The sequence below is a fragment of the Telopea speciosissima genome, chromosome 1 (assembly GCF_018873765.1).
Source record: "Telopea speciosissima isolate NSW1024214 ecotype Mountain lineage chromosome 1, Tspe_v1, whole genome shotgun sequence".
Taxonomy (NCBI): Eukaryota; Viridiplantae; Streptophyta; class Magnoliopsida; order Proteales; family Proteaceae; genus Telopea; species Telopea speciosissima.
This window is the reverse complement of record NC_057916.1, coordinates 33,738,406-33,751,570: the sequence shown is the minus strand read 5'-3', so window position 1 is coordinate 33,751,570 and position 13,165 is coordinate 33,738,406. Positions and strand designations below refer to the sequence as shown.

The following is a 13,165-nucleotide window of genomic DNA, read 5'->3' as shown; positions in this document are numbered from 1 at the left end:
GTCATTATATTCCTCAAGATTCTCAATATTTTTATTGTTTTTTTTAATTTGATTTGACTATGTGGATCTTATGTGGATGATAATTTTTTTCGGAACAACTTTTGGTGCAACGTGAAGAATCCTCCCCACAATAGCAATGTGGGAAACCTCACCCATTATTTGTTCATAGGCAAATTTTATTCAATCTTTAGGAAAGTTATTGGGAGAGATGATATCAGATAAAAATACAGCCCTTCTTTATGTTTTGGCAAAAGTTGTTCTACTCGGACCGACTTAATAAGCTTATTAGGGTGGTTCATCAATTTGATAAGTTTATTAGGATGGCTTACCAATTTTAGCCATGTCGTTGGATGAAGAGGCAATCTAACCTTCGGATAGATAGGTTTACGTTGCAATATTCACATGCCAAGTTTCATGACTTAATTCAATTGAATACTCTCCCATGTATTGGCATGCATCCTATTTTTTAGCCGTCCATGTATGCTTATGCACTCTCTTGTAAGCCTTTGATTTTCATGGTTCTATTGCTAGGGGTACCACCAACTGGGCTAGTAGTTGTTCTCTACGCCTATTTTTATCTACTCCAATACTATACGATCCCCTCATGGAGAATCCAAGCTCCATTAAAAGAAGTCTCTTCTTCCTTGTTAGTTGTTCTACATCACATTGTTTTTTCCCTAACTTATATTGTGAAGAGATTTTTGTTATAATTAAATATTTCATAGTATATTAAATTAACACAACTCAATCTACTTTTAAGATATTTTAAAGGGAGGAAGAGAGATCAATAGACACATACGGTGCTAGCTAGTAGGATTAAAATCCTCTCCAATTCCCCCATGGTGCAGTTCGGGGTGGAGATGTTGACACCTGGCAGGTGTGACATCCAACAATCCAAGCTACACCGTCCCAGTTTTTTTTTCTTCTTTTTTTCTTATTTAGCTTTGCACCATTGGATATCACGCCTGTCAAGTGTCAACTTCTCCACCTTGAACTGCACCGCACTGCACCATGGGGAAATTGAAAAGAATGTTTTTTCCGATGCTAGTATACAATATATATACCATTAGCATATCCAGCCTTTTCCCTTAAAATAACGTTATTAACATAAACAATACTTTGGGCCCAATAAAATCCATTTCAATCATAACTCTTTTTAAAATTTTTATTAAATTTTTATTATTATTATATTAGAGTCTTTTGGTTTTGGGATACTTTGATTATGATATAATCCATAATTGGGTTAGTTACTTACTACGTGACATGGTCGGCCGTAGCCAATCTTTTATGTTAAAGTTAAGGGGAAAGGTTTCATACACGGTCGTGTAAACCGTGTACGAAACCTTTCCCCTTTTTTTTATTCAACAGGTGGATCCATCGTCATCATTATTTTCTTCTTCCTTCATTATTCTTCTTCTTCTTCGCAGAAGGCAACGAAGGAAGAACCCGAAATGCCAAAATAGGGAGCGAGGGAGAGGAGACGATGATGGAGAAGGGGGGGGAGAGAAAGCTCATCCCTTAAAAGCCCTTGAAATTCTTGTCGATTTTAGGTGAAGGTGATGTAAACTCATCTCCTCCTTTAAACTAGAGAAGCCAAAACAGATGGGATTCAGAAAACGATTGAAATTTTTTTTTATTGGAAAACTTAAGAAGCAACAGTGATTTCCCATCTAAATCCTCCTCCTCCTGTGAGAATTGCAAACTGGTTAGAAAAGTGAGCTCTTTAAACCCTTTTCCATATTTCAATCCCCCCCCCCCCCCTCTTTTCTTTAGTTGGGCTTCTTTTATGAGGGACCGGGGGGTTTTAGTGTAGGGCCTGGATTTATCCCCCACTTTGAATGTAGGTGGTTCTTTTTAGGTTTTTTATGACCTCAAAAGTTTGGAATACTGGGCTGCCGTTCAAATTTTATGGGAATTTTAAGAAACTCAGATCACCTACGAACGTATTTGAAGATTGGGACAAAAAACAAAGGGTGGGCGGTGCGCTGGGTTAGGACGGGGTTCCAAGGGATGAAGAATAAAGGGTGGGGTGAGCAAGCAAAAGGTGTGACGTAAGGACTTGGGAGGAAGAAGAAGAAGGGATGAGGTGGTGATGTCCATCGTCACCTTCTAAGAAGAAGACTGAAGGAAGGAAGAAGATGATAATGATCATGGGACCCACAAATTGAATTTAACCAAAAAAAAAAGAAGAAGGTTTCGTACACGGTTTACACGACCGTGTACGAAACCTTTCCCCTAAAGTTAAAGTCAACAATTTCAAATTTTTAATTCCTAATATTTGTTCTCTATCGAAAAGACAAAAATCCCTAATATTTGTCAGTAAATAACTCCATGCCCTTGACATGTAAAAAAAATGATGAAAATGACATCTTCTTTGAAGTCACATTTCGTATGCATAGTTAGGGTTGGTCTAAAAGTAATATCTATTCTCTTCTCTTTAGGTGTATTTAAAAGTTGACATTTTTCTTTAATTATCCTTTTGTCTTATTAGTCAAAAAAATTTAATTAAAGGTATAAAAAGATTTTTTGAAATAATTTGAGAATGATTTGTTGTTGTATCATTATAAAAAGATGTCACTATCATGCATATTTTTTTTCGAATACATATATGAAATGACAATAGTTATTCTTATTGAAATAAATTTTCATTTATAATAAAAAAGAAAAAAAAATAAAGTTACAAAATTATTTGACACCTTGAGAACAAGCCGCCAATAAGATAATCCCATAGTTAAAAATCCATGTAACAAAATTATATGACATTTCTAAAAATCATAAAGACAAATCTAAATGCTTTATTTTTAAGATTTATATAATTTAAATAGCTATTCTCACCACGAGTTGGGAGAATGCACAATATTGTCTAGGTATTAATACTTATGCATGAGCATACACCAAATGCATGTCAATACAAAAGCATGTTTATTTGATTGAATTAGATTCTGAAATTTGACATATGGTTAATCTAGATCATGTACTCTTTATCTATGGTCGGAATGGACGTATCATCTATCCAAGTGGCAGAATACATGCATGTTTTATGACGTTTGGAAAAATAATAGATCCTTATGATAATAATAATTTAGTCTTTTTTCTTTTGGTTGAAAATAATTTAGTCTTTTTATAATATATATATAATGAAAAAGTTTTCTGATTAGCCAGGGGAGGGTCTCTCTCTCCCTCTCTCTCTTCCCCTTACACAAAATGACTTCGCTACCCTTCTATATATGAACCATTGTACCGCACTTCATTGGTACACTCCGATATATGGCTTGTTATAAGAACCCTTTCTCACATATTATATGAAGAAAAGTTCGTTGGCCGACGAGGTAGCTAAGGTATATTTATCTTCATGTACAAAAGGTAGATTAATTTTGTATAATAATATTTTCCATTGTTAGTTTTAATGTAAAATACAAAAAAGACATGGAAAATTTTACATTAGAGAAAATTTTCATGTCAACACCATTACACATAATTTTACAACAAAACAAGTAGGACCTACGGTTTTCAATTTTACATGGGCCGCAACATAATAAATCATATAGCTAGAATCATTACTTCCACCCCTATTTATGAATAGCGCTCTCAAACTCGCGATCTTATGTTCAAAAATCCCCCAAATGTGAGCCATTTACTGTGGTCACGACGAATAGCGATCATTTCCCATATTATCATTGGAATATTATTCTTCTAAGGGTTTGTTATTTTTTCCAAACCTCATAAGACACCTATTTTGTCACGATGACAAATGATATGTCCATTTTAACCATTGAATAAAGATGATGTGGTCTAGATTAATATCTATGCTTGTGCACGAGTATTGTGAATCGTTGATTCCTTCAATTTCTCCAATTCCTCACATGGAGGTGAAAATGACCATCCTACTCCCTACCCAAAAACACTGCCTAAGGTGGGATCCACAACCCCTATTAGAGGAAATGGAGGAATTGGAGGTACTCGCAAATTGGAGGTGATAATTATTCGAGTATTGTAGCCATTATTGTCCGCTGTCCCCTATAGTTGTGACGTCAATAGTTCAAATTGGCCAATGCCTTGTGACATATAAAAACGTCACAAATAGTTAAAAACACTAATAACTAACTATTCATTATTTTAATCATGAACTAACAAACCTAGAAATTCAAATTAATCTCGCAACTTGGGCTGCCATTTTAAAACTCCATTAATAGAGAGAAGCGTTACAATGTTACATATCCGAATGATGCAAAAGAGATAGATAAATGATTCTTGACTTTTGGATCGTAAAGTGAACCTAGTCCTAAAGACGGCCTTCTTCATTTGATCGATTCTCTAACATTTGCCTTTATATGAGAATATTCTTAAAAAAGAATTTAGGAACTCATCTATCTAAAAAACAGTTCTAATCACATTTTCAATACCCCAACATCATCACCCTTACAAACAATTCTAAAGGGGTAGGCTGGTGGCATTAGTAGACTTTCCACTCTTCAAAGAAAATCTTGAGCTGATAGCAACCCTATGCTTAAAATGTTGGGTGGGTGTCTAGATCTGTAATTTGACATATCTTGTCGGACTGAAATTTTATGAATAGGGTTTTTTTTTTGGGGGGTCAAGAACAAGGTCTTTTGGTCTCAACTTTATTTAAAACGACAAGTAAAGTACCTACTTTTCAGAATAGTAATTTTTTGGTAATGAAAAATAGTAGTTTGATGTTAGAAAAAAAAGAGTTAAAGTAATAAAACTGATATACACAAGTAAAAGAAGAAGTTGATAACTTACAAGTTAAAGCAACACCAAATTGGTTATGAAGATATTGAGCACATGGATAATAAACGATTGATTGAGACGCATCAAATATGACGATGTCCTTAAGGTCTAAAATGCCCCCTATGTGTGTGCAATTGAGGTTGTCTTGCGCTTCACCTCCAAGATTATTTAACCACTAAGCGTATGACTTACGTACAAAGACTCTGCCTAATTCGGGAGAACAAGATTAGGATCAATGCATCGACGGATGATTGTGAAAAGCCAAAACACTACTACAACGAAGTAGAGAAGTAAACAGAATGTGTTTCGAAGAGAGAGAGAGACAGAGAGAGATTCGAACAGAACACTAGAATGCACAAAACTTGAATAGATGCCCCCTTTAGCTAATACATTGACATCTTTGACTAAACACCTAGGAAGTTACAAGAAAGCAACCAAACCAAAGCTCTAGCGTAACAACAAGATGTCAATGCCACCACAACAACAACCCAGTCAAAGGATACAGAGCATCCATTCAACCAAGAAACCAAAGATTTAGAATAAAAAAAACACAGTAACACTATCCAAGTTTAGACTACGAGCTAGTAATAATCCATCTCTAATCGCTTCTGCCTCCATTGAAGTAGCTGAAAAGCTGCAATTAGATTTACACTTTGCCACCATGAGAGATCCTTTATGACTCCTAATAATGACTCCTCGTCCGTCACTAGATGAATCTAGGTTCCAAATCCCATCTGTATGAAGTTTAGAGTGACCAGAATTAGAATTAGGAAAACTCATGTTAATAGCAATAGGGGATCTCTGATAAGATGGTTTATCCTTGCAAAAACCTAACCTTCCCTCTTTAAAACTATGGTAGAATGCTTGAATCGTATTATTAAGATCGAGAGAGGGCAAGATCCTTTGTTCAGTTGTCAAGTTTCAATCTCAATAGGAATTAGTCACGTGGCAAAACAAAACATGGAAAAATTTAGAAGTGTTAGGAGGGTGCAAGAGAATAATGCACAAGAGTAGGTGAAAGGATAATTGATCAAATACGAGGCTAAAATTTGATATGTGGTCTATTTAGACCATTTCCTAGTTATCAAACAGTCAGAATAGAAATATTATTCATCCATTTTAACCATTGTTGTCATCGACCACAAAAAGTTTCTGTAAAAATGAAAAAAGTTGCAATTCACTTGGAATATATATATATATATATATATATATATATATATATATATATATATATATTGATAAGATAATTCACTTGGAATCACTTGAAGGATAGGAAGAAAAAAGAGAACGATTTTTTCCAATGATAATGAAGAAATTTTTTTTCCCCTATTGGCATTTCTACTCAGTTGATTGAATCATTTTGGCAATTTAAAGTATATGGCATATTTCATTAACCATATTATCAAAATTTGGCTCATCATCAATAGCCCCTGGTTCAGTGGCTTGTGACATTACAATGTAAAGCACAGATCTAGCTTTCCCCTTCGCTCCAAGACCAACATTGTTGATGAAAGCAAGTCTTGAAAGGATTTGGGCTTGTCCAACAATAAAATGACTTTCAAGGTGTGGAATGATCCAATGTAGTTGCGGTGCAGACTTATTTCAGGATCTTCTCTCTCTTTCTTGCCCCCTTAAAAATCTACAGGTTATCATTTTTCATTTTTTTTTGTGTGTGTGTGGCTCGTCTCAACCATATAGTCATTTCAACCACAAATATAATTATACACCATGTATCGGTTCCTCCTTTTTTGTATTTTAATCAAGGATAGTATTTTAAAACCCACAAAACAAAAAAAATAAAAAAAAAAAAAAAAAAAAGGCTTTGCAAAGCAACAAGAAAAATGGTGCATGGAAATTAGAACACCTTACACCCCTCTCATAGGTCAAGTTCCAACCTTACACAAGCAAGGAAAATGGCCAAAGATTATATTTAATATTTTATAAATTACAATGATGCCATTTCATTGCTCCCTCCATCCCACAATTTTTTGGTAAATGGAAATTTATTCCTGAAGATGTGAAGAGCTTATGGATGATAGACCACATTGGGCCTGAAGCCATGGATTGAAAATGGGCTAAACTGTTGAACATGTCAAAGACAGGGCTCTCCATCCTAAAATGATTGTCTCCTGGGGAAAGCCTAAAATTTAAGTAGTGATTAAACCATTATAAACTTTTTCATTTCTCAATTGTATAGTTGAGATCGGACTGAATAGTTGTGTGTGTTTTTCATTGAATGAAAGCAAAGAAATATATACAAATTACAATTGGTGAATCCCATGAATGAAAGGATTACAAGAAGAAGAGATTTACATGAATTGCGAAACTAAGAGGATAAAAAGAGAAAGAAATATCATGCAATATATAGGAGACATGCACTGATCGGGATCCTCTCACCTGTAATATCAATATTATCTTTTCATTACTTATTTAAATTCTTTTTGAATTGAGATATAAATGTATGTGATAATGAATGCAAGGGTAAAAATTAGTAACATTAACAAAACGAATACTTGATTTGAGATATGAACAAAGAATTTGGGACAATCAAATATGAGAAGAGCATCAAGACAATGGTTATAGGAATTGAAATCAAATTGTCAATTCTAGACTTCTAGTCCAATCTGATCAGATTCGGCTGGATCATTTTACATGTCTACTTGAAAAATGTATAAATTTTAATAATGATATAATGATTAGTCATTTTCAAATTATTTTGGAACCATTTTTTACCCTTACATTAGATAACTTCCCGAATAAGACACCAGGAGAAGGTTACAACTTCTCATTTACCCTTTTTTTAATTGAAAAAAGAATGTTGCTTGGTCACGTGGTTTCTGGGCGTAGACATTGGAGTGTGCAAATTTACCATCCCACCCCTTGTAAAATCAAAATATCCATCCCTGTTTTTATCTTTTTTTTTTGTACGACCATCCATGTTGATATCATGTGCATACTCTCATTGGCCCCTACGCTGGTGTAGGTAAGGGTGTCAAAACCTAGCCCAAACCGTTATGACTTATTGAAAAAAGCTAGACCGAACCGAAGCGATCCTTATCGGATTGGTTTTGGATTGGGGTATGATGGGATCGACTGAAAATCAGATTGCAACGAATCGACCGTTATCAAACCAAAAACCAAACATTAATGAGCAAATTCCTGGTTGTAGGAGGAATTGTTACAAATCAATCAGTAGAAATTATGAAAATAGAGAAATTGATTTGTAACGATGCTTCTTCCATTGATCTCCTTGTTTACTGTACAAAATTCGTTGGATTGTCAAATAAATGATTTGATAGTAGAATTTATTTTGTGATTTTCAATATTAGTTATCTTCTTAGAGACTATTAATTGATTTTAATATTAATTATCTTTCCCTTACAATTAATGATAAATAATTATATGATTTGTAAAAATGAATTCTTGCGACAAACTCTATTTATCCATTAATTTAAATATTAGTTATCTTTCATTCTTCCCTTTAAAATTTATTCTTCTTTGTACGGATTACAATATGAACATATTTTAATCATGGTTGTTTACTTGTTTTGACTTGGGGAAGGTGAATTAAAGTATTTTTATCGAATCTTTTCTCACTACAAATTTTGAATGTAAAGTTTCATTGTGGTTCAAATTGGAAAACAAACTGATCTAAATTGATATTAACCCGATGTTAAAAAACTAAAATAAATCAAAACTGACCGAAAACCGAAGTTTCTTAATAATTTGATTTTGATTTCATTAATTCCAAGACCGAAACCGAGTCAAACTAACCGTTTGACACCCCTAGGTGCAGAGCCTACACGACCAAGCAACAATCTCTTACCCTTTTTTTTTTTTTTTTCTTTTTTTTCTTTTGTTGTTGTTTTTGATAACAAGATATACTCTTTAATTAATCGTTTTGTTTCTTTAAACTCTCAACTCAACTCTGAGGTGCTTTTTAATTTGTTTGGGTTAAAACTTCACCTAGCGAATTTAGGGTGTTCTAATATTAGACCAACGAACGTCTGTGACATGCGATGTGATACGCACAGGGCCCTTGTTTTATTGTTGTAACTTGGAAGGCACTTACACGAATGAGATACCTTTTGAAGATCTTGAACTTTATGAGTCTGGATTTCAATTATATCTGGCGAGGCCTGACGCAGATATACTGGGAAAATAGAAAAAAGAACTCTGTCAGGGAATGTGACTTATGGATTACCACACTCGGGACAGAAAATTGCTTCTCTTAGAAAATTTATGCACGCTCGTCTTATAGTCATGGAATGATACTATCAATGGAATAGTGACACGTGGTATTAAATTAAAAAAAATAATAGATCAGTATCAATGTTGGCCGATATTGATACGAATTGATCTATACGGCCGCTCCGACACCAATAAACGAAAACCGTGATGGCATCTACTTGCATGTATGACACAGCTCATATTTGAATCCAAACATAAGGAAAAGGACCAGGAAATTGAATGGATGACGATGACAGGTATAAGGAGTTCGGAGCAAAAAAAGAAAGATACAAAAAAAACTGTCCAGGTTCATCCCCCCGACACCCTCGTGTTTAAATCCATCAAAACCCTATAAATAGAATCTCAATTCACCCCACAGATCACAAGGAGAGCCGTCTGTGTCTCTCTGAGACTGACAGTTTAGGACGATACCTTATTTTAATTTCCCAAAATACCCTTCTCTCTCTGTTATCGTGAAGCCTGAAAGTTTTTGAAAGGCCGCTCGGAGTGGAAAACCAGGGGAGGCCAAAGAAAGATAAATAAAAAAGAGAGGAAAAACTTCAGTTTTCAGCTCTAATGGCGTCCATGGCGGTTCTCTTCGTCAAAACACCGGACTCATCTCATTCATTTCCCCAATTACGGAAAACCCAGTTGAATCTCAATCCCAACTCTTCGCTATCTTTTCATTCCCGCAACGAAAAGAAGAGTCGTCGCCAGCTTCGGGTTTCCTGTGGATTGATAGAACCAGATGGAGGGAAGCTCACCGAGCTCTTAGTTAGGGAGTCCCTTAAGAATGATAAGAATAAGGAAGCGATGTCGATCCCCAGAATCAAACTTTCACGGATCGATCTTGAGTGGGTTCATGTCCTCAGTGAGGGGTGGGCTAGTCCCCTCCGTGGATTCATGAGAGAATCCGAGTTCCTCCAAACTCTTCATTTCAATTGTCTTCGGCTCGAGGACGGTTCCATGGTCAACATGTCGTTGCCCATCGTCCTCCCCATCGACGATTCGCAGAAACAGCGAATCGGTGAGTCCACCAAGGTCGCTCTCTTCGACTCTGCCGACAAACTCGTTGCTATTTTAAGCAAGTAAGTTTGGTTTCTGTTTTATATTATCTGCAAAAAAATTCTTCTTCAGATTTTAAAGAGTGTAAATGCATTTTGAGGATCTGATTGAAGTCGTAGGCTTATGCTTTCTGTTTCGGTTGCTTTATTTGGTTTGAACAAAGTAGTGTTGGTTTTAATTTAATTGAACAACAGACTAGATTCTTCATATGTAAATTTGTTAATTTTGGTAGATTAAATTGCTTCTATCGAGTGAAAAACTAGGAACGACAGTTTGTATGGAGCTCATAATATCTGTAACAGCTAAAGTCTGCAACACCGAATGTTTAAGCATTAGTTTTGTATTTTGATGGAAAGATTATGATCGTAAATCTTTCAAGGACCCAAAATAGAAAGGGTATATCTCTGCAACATCAACTAAGAAATATGAAATAATTTAACAAATTCACCCCAAAAAGATAATAATTTGACAATGGGTAAGAGATGGTATTCTTGTGGTGAACTAATTTCTAGTGATCTGATTAGTATAATTTCACAAATTAATGCAAGCATTTCACTGCTGTCATGGGTTTGAACTTTGAATAGAGCTGATTGGAGGGTAAGGATCCATGTAGCCAACGCCATTTAGTTGGGATACGACTGAGTTGGGTTGAATTATTTCAATTCTGTCATGTACTATAGACTAGGTCTTTGATTAATTAGTATATCAATTTGCAAAATAACCTACTTATTGATTGCTGAACGTCCGGTCCACTGTCCTTACTGTTTCAGCATCGAGATCTACAAGCACCCTAAGGAAGAACGTATAGCCAGAACATGGGGAACCATCGCCCCTGGATTACCATATGTTGAAGAAGCAATAACCAATGCTGGGAACTGGCTCATTGGAGGTGACTTGGAGGTTATAGAACCAATCAAGTATAATGATGGCCTTGATCGGTTTCGACTGTCCCCTGCAGAACTCCGTGAGGAATTTACAAGACGCAATGCTGATGCAGTATTTGCTTTCCAGCTGAGGAATCCTGTACACAATGGCCATGCATTACTCATGACTGATACTCGTCGTCGCCTTCTGGAGAAGGGTTACAAGAACCCTGTGCTGTTGCTTCACCCATTGGGAGGTTTTACGAAGGCAGATGATGTGCCACTAAGTTGGAGAATGAAGCAACATGAGAAGGTTTCATATACTATACTTTTTTCCCCTCCTTTATATTGTGAGTTCTAGAGTTATAGTCCCACATCGGTTGTTGGGACCTTGGGGGTGCCTTCATATACCTGTTGGTCCCTCCACCTAATAGTTTGAGCTTTTGGGTTGGAATCTGTCATGGTATCAAAGTTCATGGTTCCTTGGTTCTTTCCCTCGTGCATCTTTCTACTTGTATGCTTTTGTCTCAATTTGCCTACACGTGAGGAGGGGTGTTGGGAGTTATACAGTTATAGGGCTTTCAGGGAATCAATATCACTTCTGCTTGACTGAGAATTTGTTTCTTCAGGTGCTTGAAGATGGCGTCTTGGATCCAGAGACAACGGTGGTTGCAATCTTCCCATCTCCCATGCATTATGCAGGTCCAACTGAGGTGCAGTGGCATGCAAAGGCCCGCATAAATGCAGGTGCTGACTACTACATTGTGGGTCGGGATCCAGCTGGTATGAGCCATCCTGTTGAAAAGAGGGACCTTTATGATGCTGATCATGGGAAGAAGGTTCTGAGTATGGCTCCTGGACTTGAGCGGCTAAACATCCTTCCATTCAGGGTATGCTATACTAAACATAATAATTCCTAATGTCCTGAGTTCTCATTAACTTCTGTTCTTGGACTAAGATATTTTTATTTGCATAACCCCTTGTCTTCTCATTCAATTCTGTAGGTTGCTGCCTATGACAAGACTCAGGGCAAAATGGCATTCTTTGATCCATCAAGGCCACAAGATTTCCTTTTCATTTCAGGCACTAAGGTAAACTACTCACTCTCTTGGAATCTGGCCTGAGTAAGAGAGTCCTTTACTAGGAAACATGGTATAACACAGTATAACACTATAACAAACATCAGTTCACGTATAAAAAAGTAGCTATTTTTCTATTCTGCAATTGATTTGGATGGACCTTCATCTGGCCCAAAGGTTGCTTCATTCTTCTCAACAACCTTGGTGATTGTCTGGGCTGGTCAGGGGAGGATGGGGGAAAGGGGGGCAATGGGAAATGTTGTTGAGAAATCTGTTAGTGCCTCCCATTGATTGGGACAGTCCACAGTCTCGACAACGATGCAGTTTCACCAGATGTATTGTAGGAACCATGGTGAAACACCTTGCTAAACAAATCCTTATTGTCATTTTTGCAGATGCGAACACTGGCAAAGAATGGAGAGAACCCACCTGACGGCTTCATGTGTCCTGGGGGATGGAAGGTCTTGGTTGATTACTATGACAGCTTGGTTTCATCAGGGAATGGAAAAGTCCGTGAAGCTGTTCCAGCATAGAACCATTTTGCAGTGTCCAATCACTTCATTATCAGTATGGGATAAACTTTGGAACTTATTTATGTCCTGTGTGATATTTGTTCAAAGTTACAACCATGACAATCTCTGTCCAGCTCTCAAATAAAGCATTCAAGGCCCTGGTACAGAGAGACATGTATCTTATAATGCTTGCCTTGATCTGTAAAAAGCTTGTGGTCGATTGTGTGATGAACTCAAGACGCAGTCACTGTAACACATCTGTGTTGCTTTTAATGTACATAGGCTGTGGATTGCTTCATACTTTTGTGGCTTGTGGGCATGTTACCAACTGAATTTTAGGTGTCTAGCTAGATGCGCTTGAGACACTAAATGCTTAACAACCTACTTCATAAACGTTCTCTCTAATGCTTTACTTCTATTGCCCAGGCACCAGTGAATCTGTTACCTTGTAGATGTTCAACTTTTGACATTAAAATGCCTACATAGAAGAGTAATACTACCATATTCCTCTGGTTTGTTAATGATTGATCTTTGGAGGAACTGAATGGGAAGATGAAGTTTCTCAATCAATTGAATACCCATAAAAAATAAAAATAAAAAAAAAATCTAGCCCCATGGATACTGGGACCATCTCTCTCTCTCTCTCTGTTTGTGTGTGTTGGGT

At 36.4% G+C, this 13,165-nt stretch overlaps 1 protein-coding gene across 1 annotated transcript; it reads left to right on the top strand.

The window, feature by feature from the left end:
- The first annotated feature begins 9,483 nt into the window (after positions 1 to 9,483).
- Positions 9,484 to 12,799, top strand: LOC122639010 (ATP sulfurylase 1, chloroplastic-like). The gene is made up of 5 exons (XM_043831854.1): positions 9,484 to 10,070; positions 10,818 to 11,223; positions 11,540 to 11,800; positions 11,915 to 12,001; positions 12,385 to 12,799. Exons 1-5 carry the CDS (start codon positions 9,559 to 9,561, stop codon positions 12,520 to 12,522), a joined length of 1,404 nt encoding a protein of 467 aa, XP_043687789.1. The 5' UTR covers positions 9,484 to 9,558; the 3' UTR covers positions 12,523 to 12,799.
- The last annotated feature ends 366 nt before the right edge of the window (positions 12,800 to 13,165 follow it).